The sequence below is a fragment of the Leuciscus leuciscus genome (genome assembly GCF_965113295.1).
Source record: "Leuciscus leuciscus genome assembly, chromosome: 1".
In the NCBI taxonomy this organism is placed as follows: Eukaryota; Metazoa; Chordata; class Actinopteri; order Cypriniformes; family Leuciscidae; genus Leuciscus; species Leuciscus leuciscus.
In genome coordinates, this window is record NC_138725.1 from 60,613,583 (window position 1) to 60,629,829 (window position 16,247).

A 16,247-nucleotide genomic window follows, 5' to 3' on the forward strand; every position below is an offset into this window, starting at 1 on the left:
ATAATATAAAAATATTTACTTCTAGTTAATCAACACAGGTAAGTAGAAAATGATAAGCAAGTGGGAAAAAATACAATACCTACCTCATTCATGTAAATATAAATCAACGTAGTACACTAACATGAATTAAATTTAACAATAAATCATATTTCTAACATATGAAAGAATATGGAAATAATGAGGGGATAATATGGTTCACCTAGCTATGCAAGCAAATACCACTGACAAGATCTTTGTCATTATTTGCCAAGACCTGTCTTAGTTTTCCCTGTTAGACATGGAGTCTGATCTACAAAGCACAGCATAGAGTCCAGGCCCCATCTCATTACAGACAGCAGAATGAGCAGAGAATATGTGGAGTGCTCTCCACACACATGGACCCAGAACTGGGTCATTGTGCCCTCATAATCAGTTTCACAGCTCCCTATTGGCCAAATCCAGAACAAACCTCACATCTGATTTGGCCAATAAGAGCAGCTCCTCTTGTGTAGCGCCAGAGGGCGGATAACTGGTACAGAAAGTGGAGTCATGCTCTAAGCGCCAAGTAGAGTATATCAGAATAACCATGAAAAAAAAAAAAAAAGAGTGAATTTGATCTCGTTTCAGAAGTTCGGGGGTGGCCAGAGGCCAACGTGATAAGAGCTTTACATGTCTGAGGTGGAAATATGCGACACTTTAAAAGTATCCAACTCTGTGTAGTAAAAAAGGGAGGATTAAATATCCAGGCAGCAGAAGAACAAGCCTGAGTCTAACCTGTTACCTAACCTGTTATGTCAGACAACAGCATATGGAACGTGCATGTGGTCGTGCTACTTACATTAAGTGCTGCCCTCTAGTGTTAAAAACAAGAGTAGAAGTGCAAAAGTCAAACTAGATGCCATTTAATACATTTTAGAATCATTTTATTTAAAAGCTCAATCCTTTGATACGGGTGAAAAGCAATTTTATACAAAATAATTATAAAAGTATTGACAGTCTGGGTTGGTTAGATAAAGACTGAAAGCACTTTATAACTCACAATACGTACACAGACACAATACAAACATTCATTTATATATCAACAATGCAACTAGAACTGTACAATGCAGAGAGTGTACATGTTATGTAATAGACTCTGACTCAGGACATGACATACGTGGTGGAGATCTGCCTTTCTGAGTCAGGGCAGGAGTACATTTTGACGTTCACATCAGATGTTCGGATTGGAGGAGAGAAACTCAAGCCACTCTGTCAGGACAGGATGTTGCGCTGCGGGCTGAAAAGAGTCACTTATGAATAACAAACTGAACTCAGAAATTAATTAGGAAAAAATATGCTGCAAGGATAATAGTGGATTTACCAGTTACTTGCTTGGGGGACACATTTAGAAAATGCAATTCATACATACAATGACTTCAATGTATCTCTTCTATGATGAGCAAATTATATATTAAAGTCTATTTTGATATTGTTAGGGAGAGCATAAAGTAAAAAAAAATCTCAGGATGATACAATTGTTCCGATATCACAATAAAACTATAATAAAAGAATAATTTCAAAAAAATTCTACAACACGGTTAAATTAAGGAAATTAATATAAACAACATTAAGTAGATTGGTGTAATTTTACACTTATTTGGGAAATTATTTTTATTTTTACAAAGCATGGCTAGTTCAGGTTGTAAAATGTCATGTGGTGCGACTCCCCAAAAGTGTAATTATATCAATTAATTAAAAAATCATGATATTTAAAAAATATATATAATACACTTGAAACTCTTTAAAAAAAAAAAAAAAGAAAAAAAAAAAAGTGTACAATCAAACGCTTTCAAAGTGTAAGGAAAATGTTAGGCTAGATGGTGGTCATTAAATTTAAACAACAGTTTTTCAAAACCATATCAAGCCAACATGAACACAGAGTACAGTTCTAAGAACATGGCACAATATTTATAAAGTTTGAATATGGTGCAAACATAAGGTCACTATGCAGCAAAAAGCAATGACATAGATATTTGCATATCTTGATGCTTTGCATCGCAATTATTAAAAAACAACATGGATCAGCAAATTAAAACCAAACCTTTTCACTCTTCCTTACCTGTAGATTGGTGATATCAAACAGATTGCCGTCTTTTCTCACAGACAGGAGAGTAGCTCGACCGTGTGATGGGTAACCCTCTTCAACCCTCAGGTGACATACGGTGGTCGCAGTCTTGAGAAAGATCAGAAGCTTTTCAGCAGGACACCAATCAATCGCAAACCTGATGAAACAAACGTAAAATTGCAAATGAGATACAGGGAGTAAAATTATTCATCATGTAAGACGAGTTTCCCCTTTTATTGCTGTAAAGTAGTAATGCTGAGTTCCGGTGTTGTGTAAAAGGGTGGTTTCACTATAGGGGTTCAGGCTGCAGGACTGTCGAATGACTAAAGAAACATTACCAGCAAGATGGTAGAAAAATTTACATTTCTTGTCCATTACCACCCACTGCTACTTATACCAACGATGGAAATAAGTGCAGGTATAATAGCAAAATATGTGGGAGAGCATTGCTATAGTTTGACGATAATGTATTGCAATAGATAGCACATTAATGTTAATACCAAATCAAAGCTATTTAAAACTTTTTTAGAGAGAGAGAGAGAGAGAGAGAGATAGACAGACAGAGAGAGAGAGAGAGAGAGAGAGAGAGAGAGAGAGAGAGAGAGAGAGAGAGAGAGAGATAGACAGACAGAGAGAGAGAGAGAGAGAGAGAGAGAGAGAGAGACAGAGAGAGAGAGAGAGAGATAGACAGACAGAGAGAGAGAGAGAGAGAGAGAGAGACAGACAGAGACAGAGAGAGAGAGAGACAGAGACAGAGACAGAGAGAGAGAGAGAGAGAGAGAGAGACAGAGAGAGAGAGATAGACAGACAGAGAGAGAGAGAGAGAGAGAGAGAGAGAGAGACAGACAGAGACAGAGAGAGAGAGAGACAGAGACAGAGAGAGAGACAGAGAGAGAGAGAGAGAGAGAGAGAGAGAGAGAGAGAGAGAGAGAGAGAGAGAGAGACAGAGACAGAGACAGAGAGAGAGAGAGAGAGAGAGAGAGAGAGAGAGAGAGAGAGAGAGAGAGAGAGAGAGAGAGAGAGAGAGAGAGAGAGAGAGAGAGAGAGAGAGAGAGAGAAAAGAGGACCCAAAAGAAGAAGAGCCAGGGCAAGTTACAATCTTCCTTTAACCCTTCGTTGTCCATGTGACTGAAACCCAAATGTGAGACATTCACATTGACCAATCAGAAGATGACAACTTCCCCCACATACTAAAGGTGTGACAATTAGCGGACCCTCGATGTAAACACATCTTGGCCTACAGGGCTTGATCACTGTCAGCACCTCTTTGCCTTTAGGAATCCTTACAGATGTTACCTTAAATTAGAACATTCCGCAGCAGCTGAGATTCAATAAAACCCTAAATAATCATAAATCTGAGCAAAGGTCGCGCTAACCGAATATTTTCCATCATTGACTGAATGTTTTTAGCAGTGACAAAACAAATCTGAAGGCTGTCTGTCGTTTTGCCAGATTACACTGAGGGTGATCTATTGTAACTTGTAACTGTAATTCCCACCCTGCGAGTGCGCTACTATTCCCACACTGGAGTGTGGCAGCAGAGGGCGGGTTCAGCCTCTAGAACAAAATGAAAACTGCTGCGAGAAGTCGTCTGTCAGAGGCAAAGATGAAAAATCTAACGACAATTGCCTCTGTATCAGTCAACCTTGATGCGTTTTATTACACACAGGAGAGCACCCAGTTTAAGTCGATGTGGACCATGAGGAAGATATGAGTTCAGGCAGATGCAGAAAGTCGACTGAGATTAGGTCAGTTCATTTCAATCGTAATTGTATTTTGTAATATTGCACAGTTCATATTAGCCAGTTCAGGCACAAAAGCTTGTGTTTTAAGCCCCGTTCACACCAAGAACGATAACTATAAAGACAACTATATTAGCGTCCAAACCAGCGGATGACATCGTTCTGTTTATTCTAAGCGCGTGCTTGTCTGTCACTTTAAATGCACAAGCTTGGATTCTGATTGGCTGTCAATGTTTTTATCGTTTATCAACTGGATAAAATCCTTCTGAAAGTGATTCCAATGATATCTTTCTCTGTGCCGTTATCGTTATAGCTGTGGTGTGGACTATTTATTATTAAGAACGATTTTAAAACTAGGCAATATCTTTATCGTTATCATCCTTGGAGTGAATGGGACTTTAGTGGCACTCCGCTGTCAAACAAACATTCATCTGCTTCCTGTGGAGTTGAGCATGAAAAGTGACTCACAGTCTCTGCTCTCTTCATAAATAAATAAATGTATAATCTAGCCTATATGCTTGTCCTGTCAGTTCATGATTAAAAATGAAAATGTGAACAAAACAAAAGCTATTAAACATCTTATTATCATTCAAATATGAAAATTAAATGACGGGTAATAATAGATTTTGACAGAATTTTTACGACCCTGTTCGTCAAATAGTGTCTGTTTATCAGTATTAGGACACTTGTATTTTGAGCGAAATTTTTTCAAAACATGCTGAATGAAGAAAAGACTGCAGCTGTCACACATTTCACAGGTTACAGTAAGAAGACTTTCATTTTGAGGATGAGTTGTATGATGACTTTAGGTTTTTATGAACCTTCTTCTTTATCAGTGTTTGATATGATTAGATATACTTTAAGAAAATGTACCTGGAGTGAAGAGCCTGAATCTCAGACAGCATCTCTCCTTGACTTATGTACCGCTCCATCACGTCCACAAGGGCGGCGCTCACTTGCCTAAGCGGGCCGTTCACCGCCTCCTCTACCAGGCCAGCGCTTCCCTGAAACACCTACAGACAGGAAAGAGGTACATTCACAATAATATAATGAAACAAAATGAAAACCAGGTAAAACTTAAAATAAATGTGATTCTAGAGGAATATTAGCTCTAAACACTGACAAAAACAAAGATTTAGTCATAATTTTATTACCACCATATGATCACTACCATTCAAAAGTTTTTCATTAGTTATCTCAAACAGTAACAATAAATGTTAACATCTTTCTTGATTATTGTAAAAAAAATAAAATAATTATAATTACTTAAATACAATCTTGGTGAATAAAAGCCTTAAATTGCCTTAGCGTTTCCACACTTAAAAAAAATAAACTGTTTTACAGCAGTACAAATTCTAGTATATTCATAATAATGTGAGTAAAAAGTTTGAATTGAATCTCAAATTTCTATATTGTATGCATGTATGTACATGTATATATATATGTGTGTGTTTATATGCATGTATGTATGTATATGTACACATACATTTTTACTTTCGAACTTTTACACATTTATAGTGATATATTATCTAGAACAAGAATAAAAAATAAAAAAAACTATCTTCTGAACTATGTATGAGTGCATGAACAAAGTCTATATGTTTTATGATAAGAAGTAGTTCCCCTTTTGGAATCAGGTAGCTCATCCCTTAATTCACATTTCACCGCTCTCAGCATCACTTAAGGGAAATATTTGCTGAGACACAGTACCTGAAGTTGGAACTCGTCACTGGCTGTCATGGTGACGGAGACACGCAGAGGTTCAAGTGATTTTTCAGCAGCACGAGGCAAGAGCTCAAGGCACAGCTCAGAGGGACTGACTGAGAGCAGCCTATACTGCATATTTCTCTGAGTCAATGTGACCAAGGTTTGCAGCCTGAGAGACAAAGAAAATAAACCGAAGAAAGTTCATTGTGATGATACATATATATATATATATATATATAACTTCAGTGTAATCAGTCAGAACAATCTTTAGAATCTTTGATACATTTAAAAAGAACATAATTTAATCGAAATAGACACCTTTTTAATCAATTTAATGCATTCTTGCTGAATAATAGTGTTAATTTCTGTAATAAAAAAACTGACCCCCAACCTGTTCAACAGTAGTGTATATACAGACTCACTTGTCTCTTAATAGAGTCCATTCACTAATTCGAGCCTGCTGTCTTTCAAACTCATCCTTGAGCTTAGACAGATGCACATCACACACATTCAAGGCGTTCTGGGCTGCCTGGAGGGAATCTTCCAACTGAAAACTGATTTGTTTCTGTGCGTGAGAGAAAGGAATGAAAATGTAATCAATTTGATTCAACCAGTTTTTCCCACAGCTTCATTTTGGTGAAGAAAAGTTGAAATTATTGGAGCTAACTAGCCAAACCAAGAAGTACAAAGTAAATGGATGTCTTACCTCAGCTCTCTGATTCTGTTTAGCTGTGATTCTTTCCTTCTCTTTGCACTCGTCCTTCTGAACGAGAACGAGATTGAATGTACAATACAACTGTATGAGAATGCAAGTATGAAGCTCCATGTATAGCTGCATAAAACCACATCATAAAAGTGGTCTGTCATTCTATCATTGTTGGAGTTTTTTTAAGGGCAACAACAATCAGCCAAAAAAATTGCTTTTTATCAGATTAATCTAAAACATACAATAGTTTGGAAACATTACATAAAAAAATTTTATATTGTGATATATTATTACAATTGAAAATAATTGGTTTTCAATTTATTATACTTTAAATTAGCATTTATTTCTGTGATGCAAAGCTGAATTTTCAGGATCATTACTCCAGTCTTCAGTGTCACATGTGACATCCAGTCTATCACATGATCCTTTAGAAATCATTCTAATATGATGATTCATTATCAAAGTTGGAAACAGTTCTGCTGCTTAATATTTTTTCATAACCTGTGATACTTTTTTAGGATACTTTGATGAATAAAAATTAAACAAAAACAACAAAAAAAAAAAGCAACAAATGTTTTAAAAATAGAAATCTTTTGTAACAACAATATACACTACTGGTCAGTAATTTGAGGTCAGTACATTTTTTTCTTTCTTTTTTTGAAATAAATCAATACTTTTATTCAGCAAGGATGTGATAAATTGATAAAAAGTGATGGCAAAGAAGATTTATATTATTAGAAAATATTTTTTTATTTTTGAATAAATGCAGCTCTTTTTAACCTTTTATTCATCAAATATATTAGGCAGCAGAACTGTTATTAACACTCATAATAAATCAGAATATTAGAATGATTTCTAAAGGATCATGTGATAGACTGGATGTCACATGTGACACTGAAGACTAGAGTAATGATCCTGAAAATTCAGCTTTGCATCACAGAAATAAATGATCATTTAAAGTATAATAAATTGAAAACCAATTATTTTAAATTGTAATAATATATCACACAATATTTAAAAGAAATCTGTATTTTTAAAATAATAATGTTTCCACATTTTTGGCCTGTACTGTAAATCAAATTAGTTTGATAAATCTGATAAAAAGCCATTTTTCGACATGTATCAGAAAGAAGCCCGATTACCTTTATCTGCAGAGTGGACAGTAGAGTCTCCAGTTTCTGCCGTTTACTCTGAAGCTCTTCCATGCGGACCTGGAAAGCACTGATCAGCCCTTCCACCTCCTGAACTCTCTCCTGATATTCTGATTTTAAAGCCTTCCATGCAGAACGAGCTTCATTACCTGTGCACCCAAATCAAGGCATCATTTCACTGCTTTGTTTAGCAATGAACAGTCATGTACAATAATCCATGATGTGTGAGTTACCTGGGTTTTGGGGACATGGCTCATTCAGCAGCTGATCCACTGACTCCAGACCTGCCACCAGCTGGATCATGTCATACAACACACACAGCTGCCTGAATATATGCTTCTGTTTTCGCCTGCAGTCCTACGCACAGAAACAAACGCCTTAAAGTCGGCATGAAAAGCAAGTTGCGACAGTGTTTTCATCCTTGTTGTGATGTATATGCGAGTGATAAGGCAAGAAAACAAGAAAAATTTAGGATGAGACTTGATTTTGTCCATCTGGAATTGATTGGATGGTTGTAGTTTATTGCTGTGATGTCATGTGAGTGACAGGTTGCCCCGCCCTCACGCCAGTAAACACATCATCAGAGAAAAGAGATGTCATTGCAAGAGGAAGTTGTTTTGATGAAAGATTACAGGGGCAAGAATTGTCTATACTGATTTCATGGTGACTTTAAAACATCTATATATTTATTACATAATTTGAAGGAAATCCTATATTATTGTTTCATAATAGTGTGTTTTTAAAAGGGACATCGTTGTTATAAACTGCAGTTACAACAAAACTCAAAATGTACCATCAAATAAGGAGCCATAATTTCTCCCTCTCCTGTTTCCTGCAGTTCGGTGGTTTTCCATGATTTCAAGAAGGAAGGGTCAGTCCTTTCCAGAAGTCTGAAATCAGAGACTATTATTTAGTGTGTATTTATTCATATACTCTGTCTTTAAAAACTACCATGGTAAAAAAAAAAAAAGGCTTTCAGAATCTTCAGATCACCCTCTGATATGCATGAATCAGTAAATCCCAAAGGAAACATTACTTTAAAACAAAATGAAAACAATCCCTGTATATACAATTATCAATTAACTGAAGTGGATATGCATTTAGGGTTGTTACACTCACGTGCACATCTATTGTCTTACATAATGAAGGAAATTATTTAATTCATCAAATGACCATGTGAAAGTTCCTCAGTGTATTTCAAATAAGTGACGTAGCCAGAATTTACGCTGTCACAGACATAACGTTAAATGATTTATACAGAGTTATGAGAACGAGTGGTTTGGATGCAACACCAAACCCTGAATGGTTAACAGTGATTTAAATATGCACGTAATGACGGCAGCGGCTAATACTAAACGGCCATCGTTTCACTGTAACAGAAATACCTGAAAACTAACGTTACAATTACAACGGTGACTTTTTAAGAAAGACACATTTTCAAGCCTTTGTACTTTCACCACACACATAAAAAAACATTTTCAAGTGAACCCTTGATTCTTATAGCATCAGCGCAATTCAAAAAAAGTATAAAACACCGTAACATTAGTTCTAATAAACGCCGTTTTCCTTATAGTTTTTTAGATAATACTTACGCTTCGCCTCTCACCGTCGCCATTTGTGTTTTGAAACTTACCCGCCTAACGCTGATTGGTCAGAACTGCGAGGCCTTCGTCACAAATGTCAACCAATCATTGTCCATGAATGAAACACGTGCTTGAATTTACCATAGATATGTATGGGCTATATCTATGGAATGTACAGCCAAAAAACAATACATGATTAGTGTATTTTACAATATATTCATAACATGAAATAAATATTTTTCATTTTGTACATTATATTTAATCTATTTGTTTTAATAATCAGTAAAAAAAAAAAAAAACGTTTCTTGGTTGTGTTACGTCTTATAGATTGATTTAGCCTATTTAAATAAAGACTTTAAGAAATACAATTGTAATGCTTATAGCAATATGTAGAATATATCAAAAGCGTTGTCATTTAGTAGCTAAAGAAAGTTAAGCAGTTCTATTTCAGTTGCTCATCATTACGATTTTTTAGCTGAATAAAACTTGAAAAATGTATAGGCTTAAATGTATAGATGCTGGACAAAAATGTATACCGTTTAAATAATGAATTTTACTCCACGATTAAACCGGGGGAGAGCACATTTCCGTTATTACAGGATTAAGGCTCAAGTCTTAATTGCAAAACTTTCAAAAGGTATTAAGATTATTATTAAGAATATTAGCCTATAAGTTTTCTATCGTCAATGCATGTCTCATTTTTCAGATTAATGGGACACCATAGCTGTCAGACTCCTAATAGTGAGAGTTTTAGTCGCTTTTCAGCAACATTTATTTAATACAATTCTTCAACAAAAAACAACAACAAAAAAGTTATGAAAAATGCAATAAATTTAACAAATGTTTTTTGTTTTTTTATATCACAATTTCTACTGATTTCAAAAAAAGAAAAAAAATCCTTATTCTAAGAACACCTCAGTATAAACCTGTGTTGTCTCTATTATGTTAAGATACTTACTCAGCTATGAAAAAAACATGATATTGTAGTTTGGATGCCAGAATTCTGTCAAATTTATCTATAAGAGCTTTTTAAAAATAAAATACAAAATCATAAAGAACATTTGTGCAATTGGACCAACAACAGATTAATTACAACAAATCATGGTTTAAATAATTTAAATTGATTCTGTGATGACCCAATTTCTGAGAAAAATTAGCTGCATTTATGTCAATTCTATACCTCAACATTAGCATTAACATTAATTGTAAAATGTCTGCTTTTTTGTATTGTGGTCCTCTATAAATTTAAGTGTCAAACTGTAATTTAAATATTTTATGGACAAAACTGTCTCTACAGTCCATTCAGCTTTATAACATACTTTATATCAAACAGTATGTTTTTATAAAACATGACAAAGCTAGATGTGCCCAAGTTAACACAAACGCACACAAACACACAGCCCAGACACAAGAGAACACCAGTTTACTCATCTTTTATTGTCACATTCATATCTATGCTCTGTATTTTTTACAAGGAGTTCAAAACAATAGTGGATGAGAATCAAAGAAAATCAGGCAGGCAAGAGGGCTGAAAGTCCCGATAATGTCTGTGGCACCTGCTGTGAGAAGGGTGAAGGGATAAAGGTAGTCTGAAAGGTCTACTTCCTCTCTTATCCTCCTAAAATGTGCCCTATTTAATTCAACCAACCTTCACTCTCCTGTTGCATTATTACAGGTGAAATGAAACAATAAAAATGAAAACGATTTCAACATCATGCTGCTCTGTGTGGCCTGAAAAGATACTATGTTGCGGTTCACAGAGAAAAAGAGAGCAGATTCTATTGCAAACATAAGAGATACAATCCTATGTCATTTCTTAAAAAGCCATCAGAAATATAAATCAAATAGAAAGATGAAGAATTTGTAAGTAAAAAAAAAAGTCAGTTTAATAATAACGGAAAAAAAAAGAGAAGAGACTGGATAGTGAAATTGACATATTTTTATGTTATTTCCCCTCCCACATTTCTATTCCATTTCCAAATTCATCCTGAACAATTTAAAAAACAAATGAAGAAAAATCATCTTTGGAAGTAAAAGACTCCTATCAGTATATGGAGATGTTGCTACCCAGTTGCTGAAGTCATTTATTATTAATATTAATATTATTGATTCATTAAGCCTAACATTTTCGAAATTAACTTTTTGTGTCCTTTTTTTTTTTTTTTTTTGATTTATGTCATGTCCTATCTGTTTGTCTTTATTCTAAGAGGTAGATCAACCAAAAAAAGAAATTAAAAACACATGGTTACAGGCCTTTTGATTCAGGCCGTGAAATCATAAAATGATTACGACAGAAAGTTAGTAGAAGCTCCGGGCAGAATTGCCATTTTATTGCTGATTTAAATCTAGTTTCAGCAAAAAAAGAAAGAAAGTGAAGCCGTTTTTAAGACCAGCGAGAAAAGGGTTTTTAAACAGGAAGGATTGTTCTTGGGGACAAGGCTGCATGGCGTGGAGGTAGTGGTGGTGCCATTGAGGTGGGAAAGGACACAGAGAAGATAGCGCAACAGGCACGATTGTGTGTTTCGTCTACACCGGTATCCTCAGTCACTCTACGAATGCTGGCCGAGTTACATCTGTGCCATGATGTGGGGAGAATTCTAATTGAGCTTAATTGTGCACTAACAGAATTTCACAGGTTCCTCCTCCTCCCGTGCAAACCATCACACCACACATCCGTTTCCCGTCCTGCCACCTCGCCCAACTCGAAGCTGGAGTAGTAGGCTATTCTATCCAAACGTCTACAGAAATGAAAAGCTAAAAATAAATTAAAACTCAAAAGTAAAATGTAACATGCACTTTCGCTCTCGTCTGCTTGATAAAAACAATCTTATGGCTAAGTCTTGAGGTAGCGTTCCTAGTTATGTGAGGTTTGAGTCGTCATTTGTAGCACCCAAATGTTTTCCTTAAGGAGAGGCCAGAAACTAGCACGGTGAGATACAACAGTGGCATGCAACGTCGATATGATAATCACACCCAACTATAAGCTGCGCTTCAACCTGTGGTCTACGTGTAAATCTATGCACTGCAATGCAACTTTTCCCAGTGGACACTTAACAGTCCGTGTGACAAACGACAGCCATTCGTTTGACTCGTCACAGAATTGCATAAGTTAAACAACATACTATCTTTTTTCCCAAGCTCAAGTATGCTAGCGAAATGGTTCTACTGCTTGTTCAAGCCCTCGCCACCACCAACAACAACGTGTGGAGGACCTCGAAATAAAAAGGATAGAAGAAAACATTTCCAAATGCCAAACAGGAAGTCGACTCGCGGTACTCAGGGAACCGTGTATCTAATATATATAGCACTGCATCCGTTCCTGACTGCTTACAGTCTTAATTAGTTCCTATTTTCTGGAGTACAACAACAAAACACAAAGAGAATCCCAGTTTGGCACAGGTATTACATGAAGAATGAATCATTTGTTAGTATTTCAAATGAACTAGTAGCAGTGTAAGAGGTGTCTGCATAAAGAACTCTGATCGAGAAGAAACCTAGCTATAATCCAAACTACATAAATGGAGACAATTTTGGAAAAGAAAAACGAATGAGTAAAAATAAATTGCAAAGAAATTCAACATCAAACGACTGAACTGAACAGAGAAAACAGTCACAAACGAGGCCAGCGTGAGAGAGGGCGTTCTAGTCCAGAACTAATGTTTCTTTTGAATCGGATATTACCAACGCAAAACAAAAATGAGCGGATGAAGGTAGCGAGTGGTGGGTGGGGGTGGGGGTGGGGGTGGGGTTGAAGAAGAAGGGGACAAATGTGACATCTAAAACCTTTACAAAATGTCCACTGAATCTGTCCAGGGCATCTCCATCTCATCGCTTATACCTTTCACCCAAATAATAAAAAAAAATTTAAAAAGACAAAATAATAAAAATGCAATTACAATAACATATCTACTATTTCGTTGTTGTTTTTTTTAAACTATGTTAGTTCTTGGAGATCTGCGGTTATGTTAATAATTCTCGCTCACATATTTTTTTTTTTTTTTTGTCTTTTATTGATGAAACAGTTCGCAACCAGATGTCATGTCCAAATAAAGCTTGCTGTCTAAAAGAAAAACGAAAAGGTAAAAACAAAAAGGCTGCTGCAGTCTGAACAGAGCAGAAGTGTGTGAGTGTGTCTTGGTGTCTGACAGAAATCTATGGGCTGGAACAGGACAGACGCTTCTTTCCTGCCTGAAGAGCAGTATGCATTGACAAGTCATTGACAAGTTCAATCCTCAAGCAGAAATCAGAAGACTAGTGTGAAAAAGGGAAGCTTTTGTAAAACAAAATCAAAAAACTAAATTAAAGACCTTGATCTGTTAAAGCACATGAACAGGCTGGCAAACCCTTCGCAGATGTCTGAATGGAACCTGAAAGAACGCGGTCTGGCAGTGTCCATCCATCTTTAACGGCTAAAAGTCTTTCCTTCCTTTATCCAATTAGTATTTTATTCTAAAAAAATACAAACAATTATTCCCCCCCACCCCGATTGTTCCGTTGAACACATTTATTTACAGGTTTAAATTTGAGAGATGTGAATGCTTGCATTTTATTGTTTTTTTTTATTTTATATTTTTTGGCTCCCGTTTTTCAAAAGGTACCTTTTGTTCTCAGTCGGTTTAAAAAAAATGAGTATGACCGAGGCCATAGAGTGTTTTTCTATGTTTCTGCCTTTTTAAAACACCCAAACCACTTCCCCAACAAAAAAAGATTTTAACACTCAAACTCAATTAGTAAACGCACTCACGCACACTTGCACAGGACAATGGAGAAGGACGAGACTCCATCCAAAAGAAAAAAAGAAAGATGTTAAATGGTTCACATTCAGTGTCTTCGGGCCGATGATGGTCGACACGCTTTCGTTTTTTAAGCATGACGAGTAAGTCAAGCCCTTTCAAGTAAGCCAACCAATGATGTCAAAGTCCTTTAGTGCAGAATGAACAAGATCACACCACAGGTGCAAAAGTAAAATGGCACAAGTTAGGAAAAAGGCCATTGTTTTGTTTTCTACAGTCAGCTTGTACAACAAACATACGCATTAGCGCCAACATTTTAATTCCTGTGGTTTGGCAACGTTCATTATGCACCAGTAAGAGATGGTAAGATCCGTCCTACGTCCCATTGGCCAGTGATTTCAAGTGTGACTCTTCAAGGACCCCCAGGCTGGCCTAAAGGCTGCGAGACTCACAAAACAATTCATCATTTTTCCTAGGAGTCCTTCTGAGCTCAGGTGAGGAAAAAAAAAACCTCGATTACACTCTCCCAAACACGCATACAAAAAAATAAAAATAATGGGAAAAAAATAAAAAATATTTCTTCCTTAAAAAAATAAAATATTCAAGACTATCAGCTTTTATATAAAACACCAGCAAGCAAAAAAAAAAAAAAAGGGGGGGGGAGGGGCGGGGAATCAAAAAGAAAAAGAAAAGAAGAACGAAATTAGGAATACTGAGGTAACAATACCCTGAGGTAGTTTTTTTGTTTTTTCTTAATTCATTTTATCTAATCTGTTCTAGGTTCAGTGAGAAAAGCCAGGACCCTGGCAACCTCATCGGCAAATGTCGAACAAAGTGGGCGAGAGAGAGAGAGAGCACAGAAACCATATTGCTGTCCCCTATTCTTGACCTTTGACCTAAAGGCAGGTTTGTGGATGCTGTACCCTGTCAATCAAACCTGGCATTCAGGACGACTGTCCTCAGTTAATTCGGTCTCGGCATATTTTTAGAGTATATCTATTCTCAGGAAAAACAGAACACCACGTCTGAAGGCCAGGTTTAGAGATGACAAATGCTTTTTAAAAAAGCGAACACGTAAATCACACATTCCTAAAAGCGAACACGCTTTCAAAAAAGATGCTCTAAGGCTCGTTTTCGGAAATTACGGTACGCTCCATTTCATCGTCTGCCTGCTCCAATGCAATGAGGGGCCAGGTTAACTCACATATCATATATATATAATATATATAAAATATGCCGTTTGGGTGTGGGCGGCGCTGCAGCGATCATCGCTGGCGTGGTTAAGGGCGGGATTGTTGGGCATCCGCACATCAAAGCTGAGCCACTGCAATACAACTGCAGAGGTCACCTTTAGCCCACACGCTTACTGAACTCTCGCCGCACGTCCCGCCAGCCAAACGGCACGCGGCCTGAAAGGGAAGCCTCCGAAAAATGCCGCAACCCTCTCAAACCAGGTGTACGATTGCAGACGATTAAACGTGCAGCATCTCGACTCAAAGTCATGAAGATTATATTTACAACCTCATTTTTTTCATCTTTTTTTCATCTCGTCACCCCCACAGTTTAGCGTGGGGGACTTCAAGAGCAGTGTTAACAACTTTGGCCCCTCCCCTCATCTCTGACAGGTAGGGAGAAGTCACCTGATTGGTGACCACGCCCACTAATAAATTGGACTGATTCTCTGCTCTCTTTCTCTCTCCCATCTCTACCTCACTGCATTTCATTAATAATACCTCTGAATAAACATTTCTATACATATATCTCTATCTTTAAAAAAAAAACAGTTAAAATTTTGAAGTGACTGCTGATGGCTGAGGGTCCTATGTAGCTGAACTTTTGCGGGACCTTCATTATGCCCTATTCCTAATAAGCGGCTATGTATAAAAGCTCTCACCAGAGGGCGCTCCGCTCTGACAGACCTCCTCGCCATCCTCAGTCACTCCACCTGGCCTGGCATCTGGTCTCTGTTTTCTAGTTATCTCTCTTCTTTAGAAAAATCACTCTTTTTTTTTTTTTTCTTGTTCATTTTCACTAAACTTTTGTCCTCTTTCTCTCTCAGGCATGTTTTTTTTTGTCTTTTGTTCTCTTTTTAATTCCCTCTCAGTTTGCTGCTCATTTCTCCCTTGTCTACCGCTGGGTCTGTGTGTCACTCTCTCTCTCTCTCTCTCTCTCTCTCTCTCTCTGTCAGTCCGCTCGTTTGTCCTCCCATTTGTCGGTCCGTCTGACTGGGTAGCGGACCCGGCCTCTCACTTCCTCCTGGGTTCTTGTGCCAGTCCCTGCGGGGACCCCGGCTCAGTCACGACCTGCGGATGGGGCGCCTGCTGGCCTCCCATACCTCCTTTCTGCTGCTGCTTGACTTGTGTCAAAATGTCCCTGATCTTCCTCTGTGCCAACTAGAGAGGAAACAACAAAAAACAGCATTTTAGCACTGTCTGCTGTGCCATGTGCCAAGTTTTTGTAACATTCTAGCCAAATGAAATGTCAACCAAGCTCTTTGGGGGTCCGCTAACTAAGTGAAGTACATTTGTGCAGAGAATACAGA

The 16,247-nt window shown here is 37.1% G+C and overlaps 2 protein-coding genes across 4 annotated transcripts in view; both read right to left on the reverse strand.

The window, feature by feature from the left end:
* Window positions 1-865: 865 nt before the first annotated feature.
* Window positions 866-9,031, reverse strand: LOC309494603 (uncharacterized protein). The gene is made up of 10 exons (XM_082164008.1): window positions 8,982-9,031; window positions 8,183-8,279; window positions 7,623-7,746; window positions 7,381-7,538; window positions 6,239-6,295; window positions 5,955-6,097; window positions 5,536-5,701; window positions 4,699-4,838; window positions 2,078-2,240; window positions 866-1,255 (listed from the first exon to the last, which is right to left on the reverse strand). Exons 1-10 carry the CDS (start codon window positions 9,002-9,004, stop codon window positions 1,190-1,192), a joined length of 1,137 nt encoding a protein of 378 aa, XP_082020134.1. The 5' UTR covers window positions 9,005-9,031; the 3' UTR covers window positions 866-1,189.
* A 1,359-nt stretch (window positions 9,032-10,390) lies between these two features.
* Window positions 10,391-16,247, reverse strand: part of igf2bp1 (insulin-like growth factor 2 mRNA binding protein 1) — a 39,944-nt gene continuing 34,087 nt past the window's right edge. For 2 of the 3 annotated variants that reach the window (XM_082167770.1, XM_082167769.1), the window contains exon 15: window positions 10,391-16,098. In XM_082167770.1, the coding sequence (XP_082023896.1) occupies window positions 15,952-16,098 (147 nt within the window). In that variant the 3' untranslated portion in view covers window positions 10,391-15,951. The remainder of the gene's footprint in view (window positions 16,099-16,247) is intronic. The other variant, XR_014205598.1, reaches the window with a different exon arrangement.

Bases quoted from the DNA above. Each gene is read 5' to 3' on its own strand.
- LOC309494603 (XM_082164008.1), bottom strand. From the start codon at position 9,004: ATGGCGACGGTGAGAGGCGAAGC. The intron at 5,702-5,954 runs GTGAGTCTGTAT...TTTGTCTCTCAG, and splicing joins TGGACTCTATTAAGAGACAA to GCTGCAAACCTTGGTCACAT. The intron at 1,256-2,077 runs GTAAGGAAGAGT...GACTCTTTTCAG, and splicing joins TTGATATCACCAATCTACAG to CCCGCAGCGCAACATCCTGT.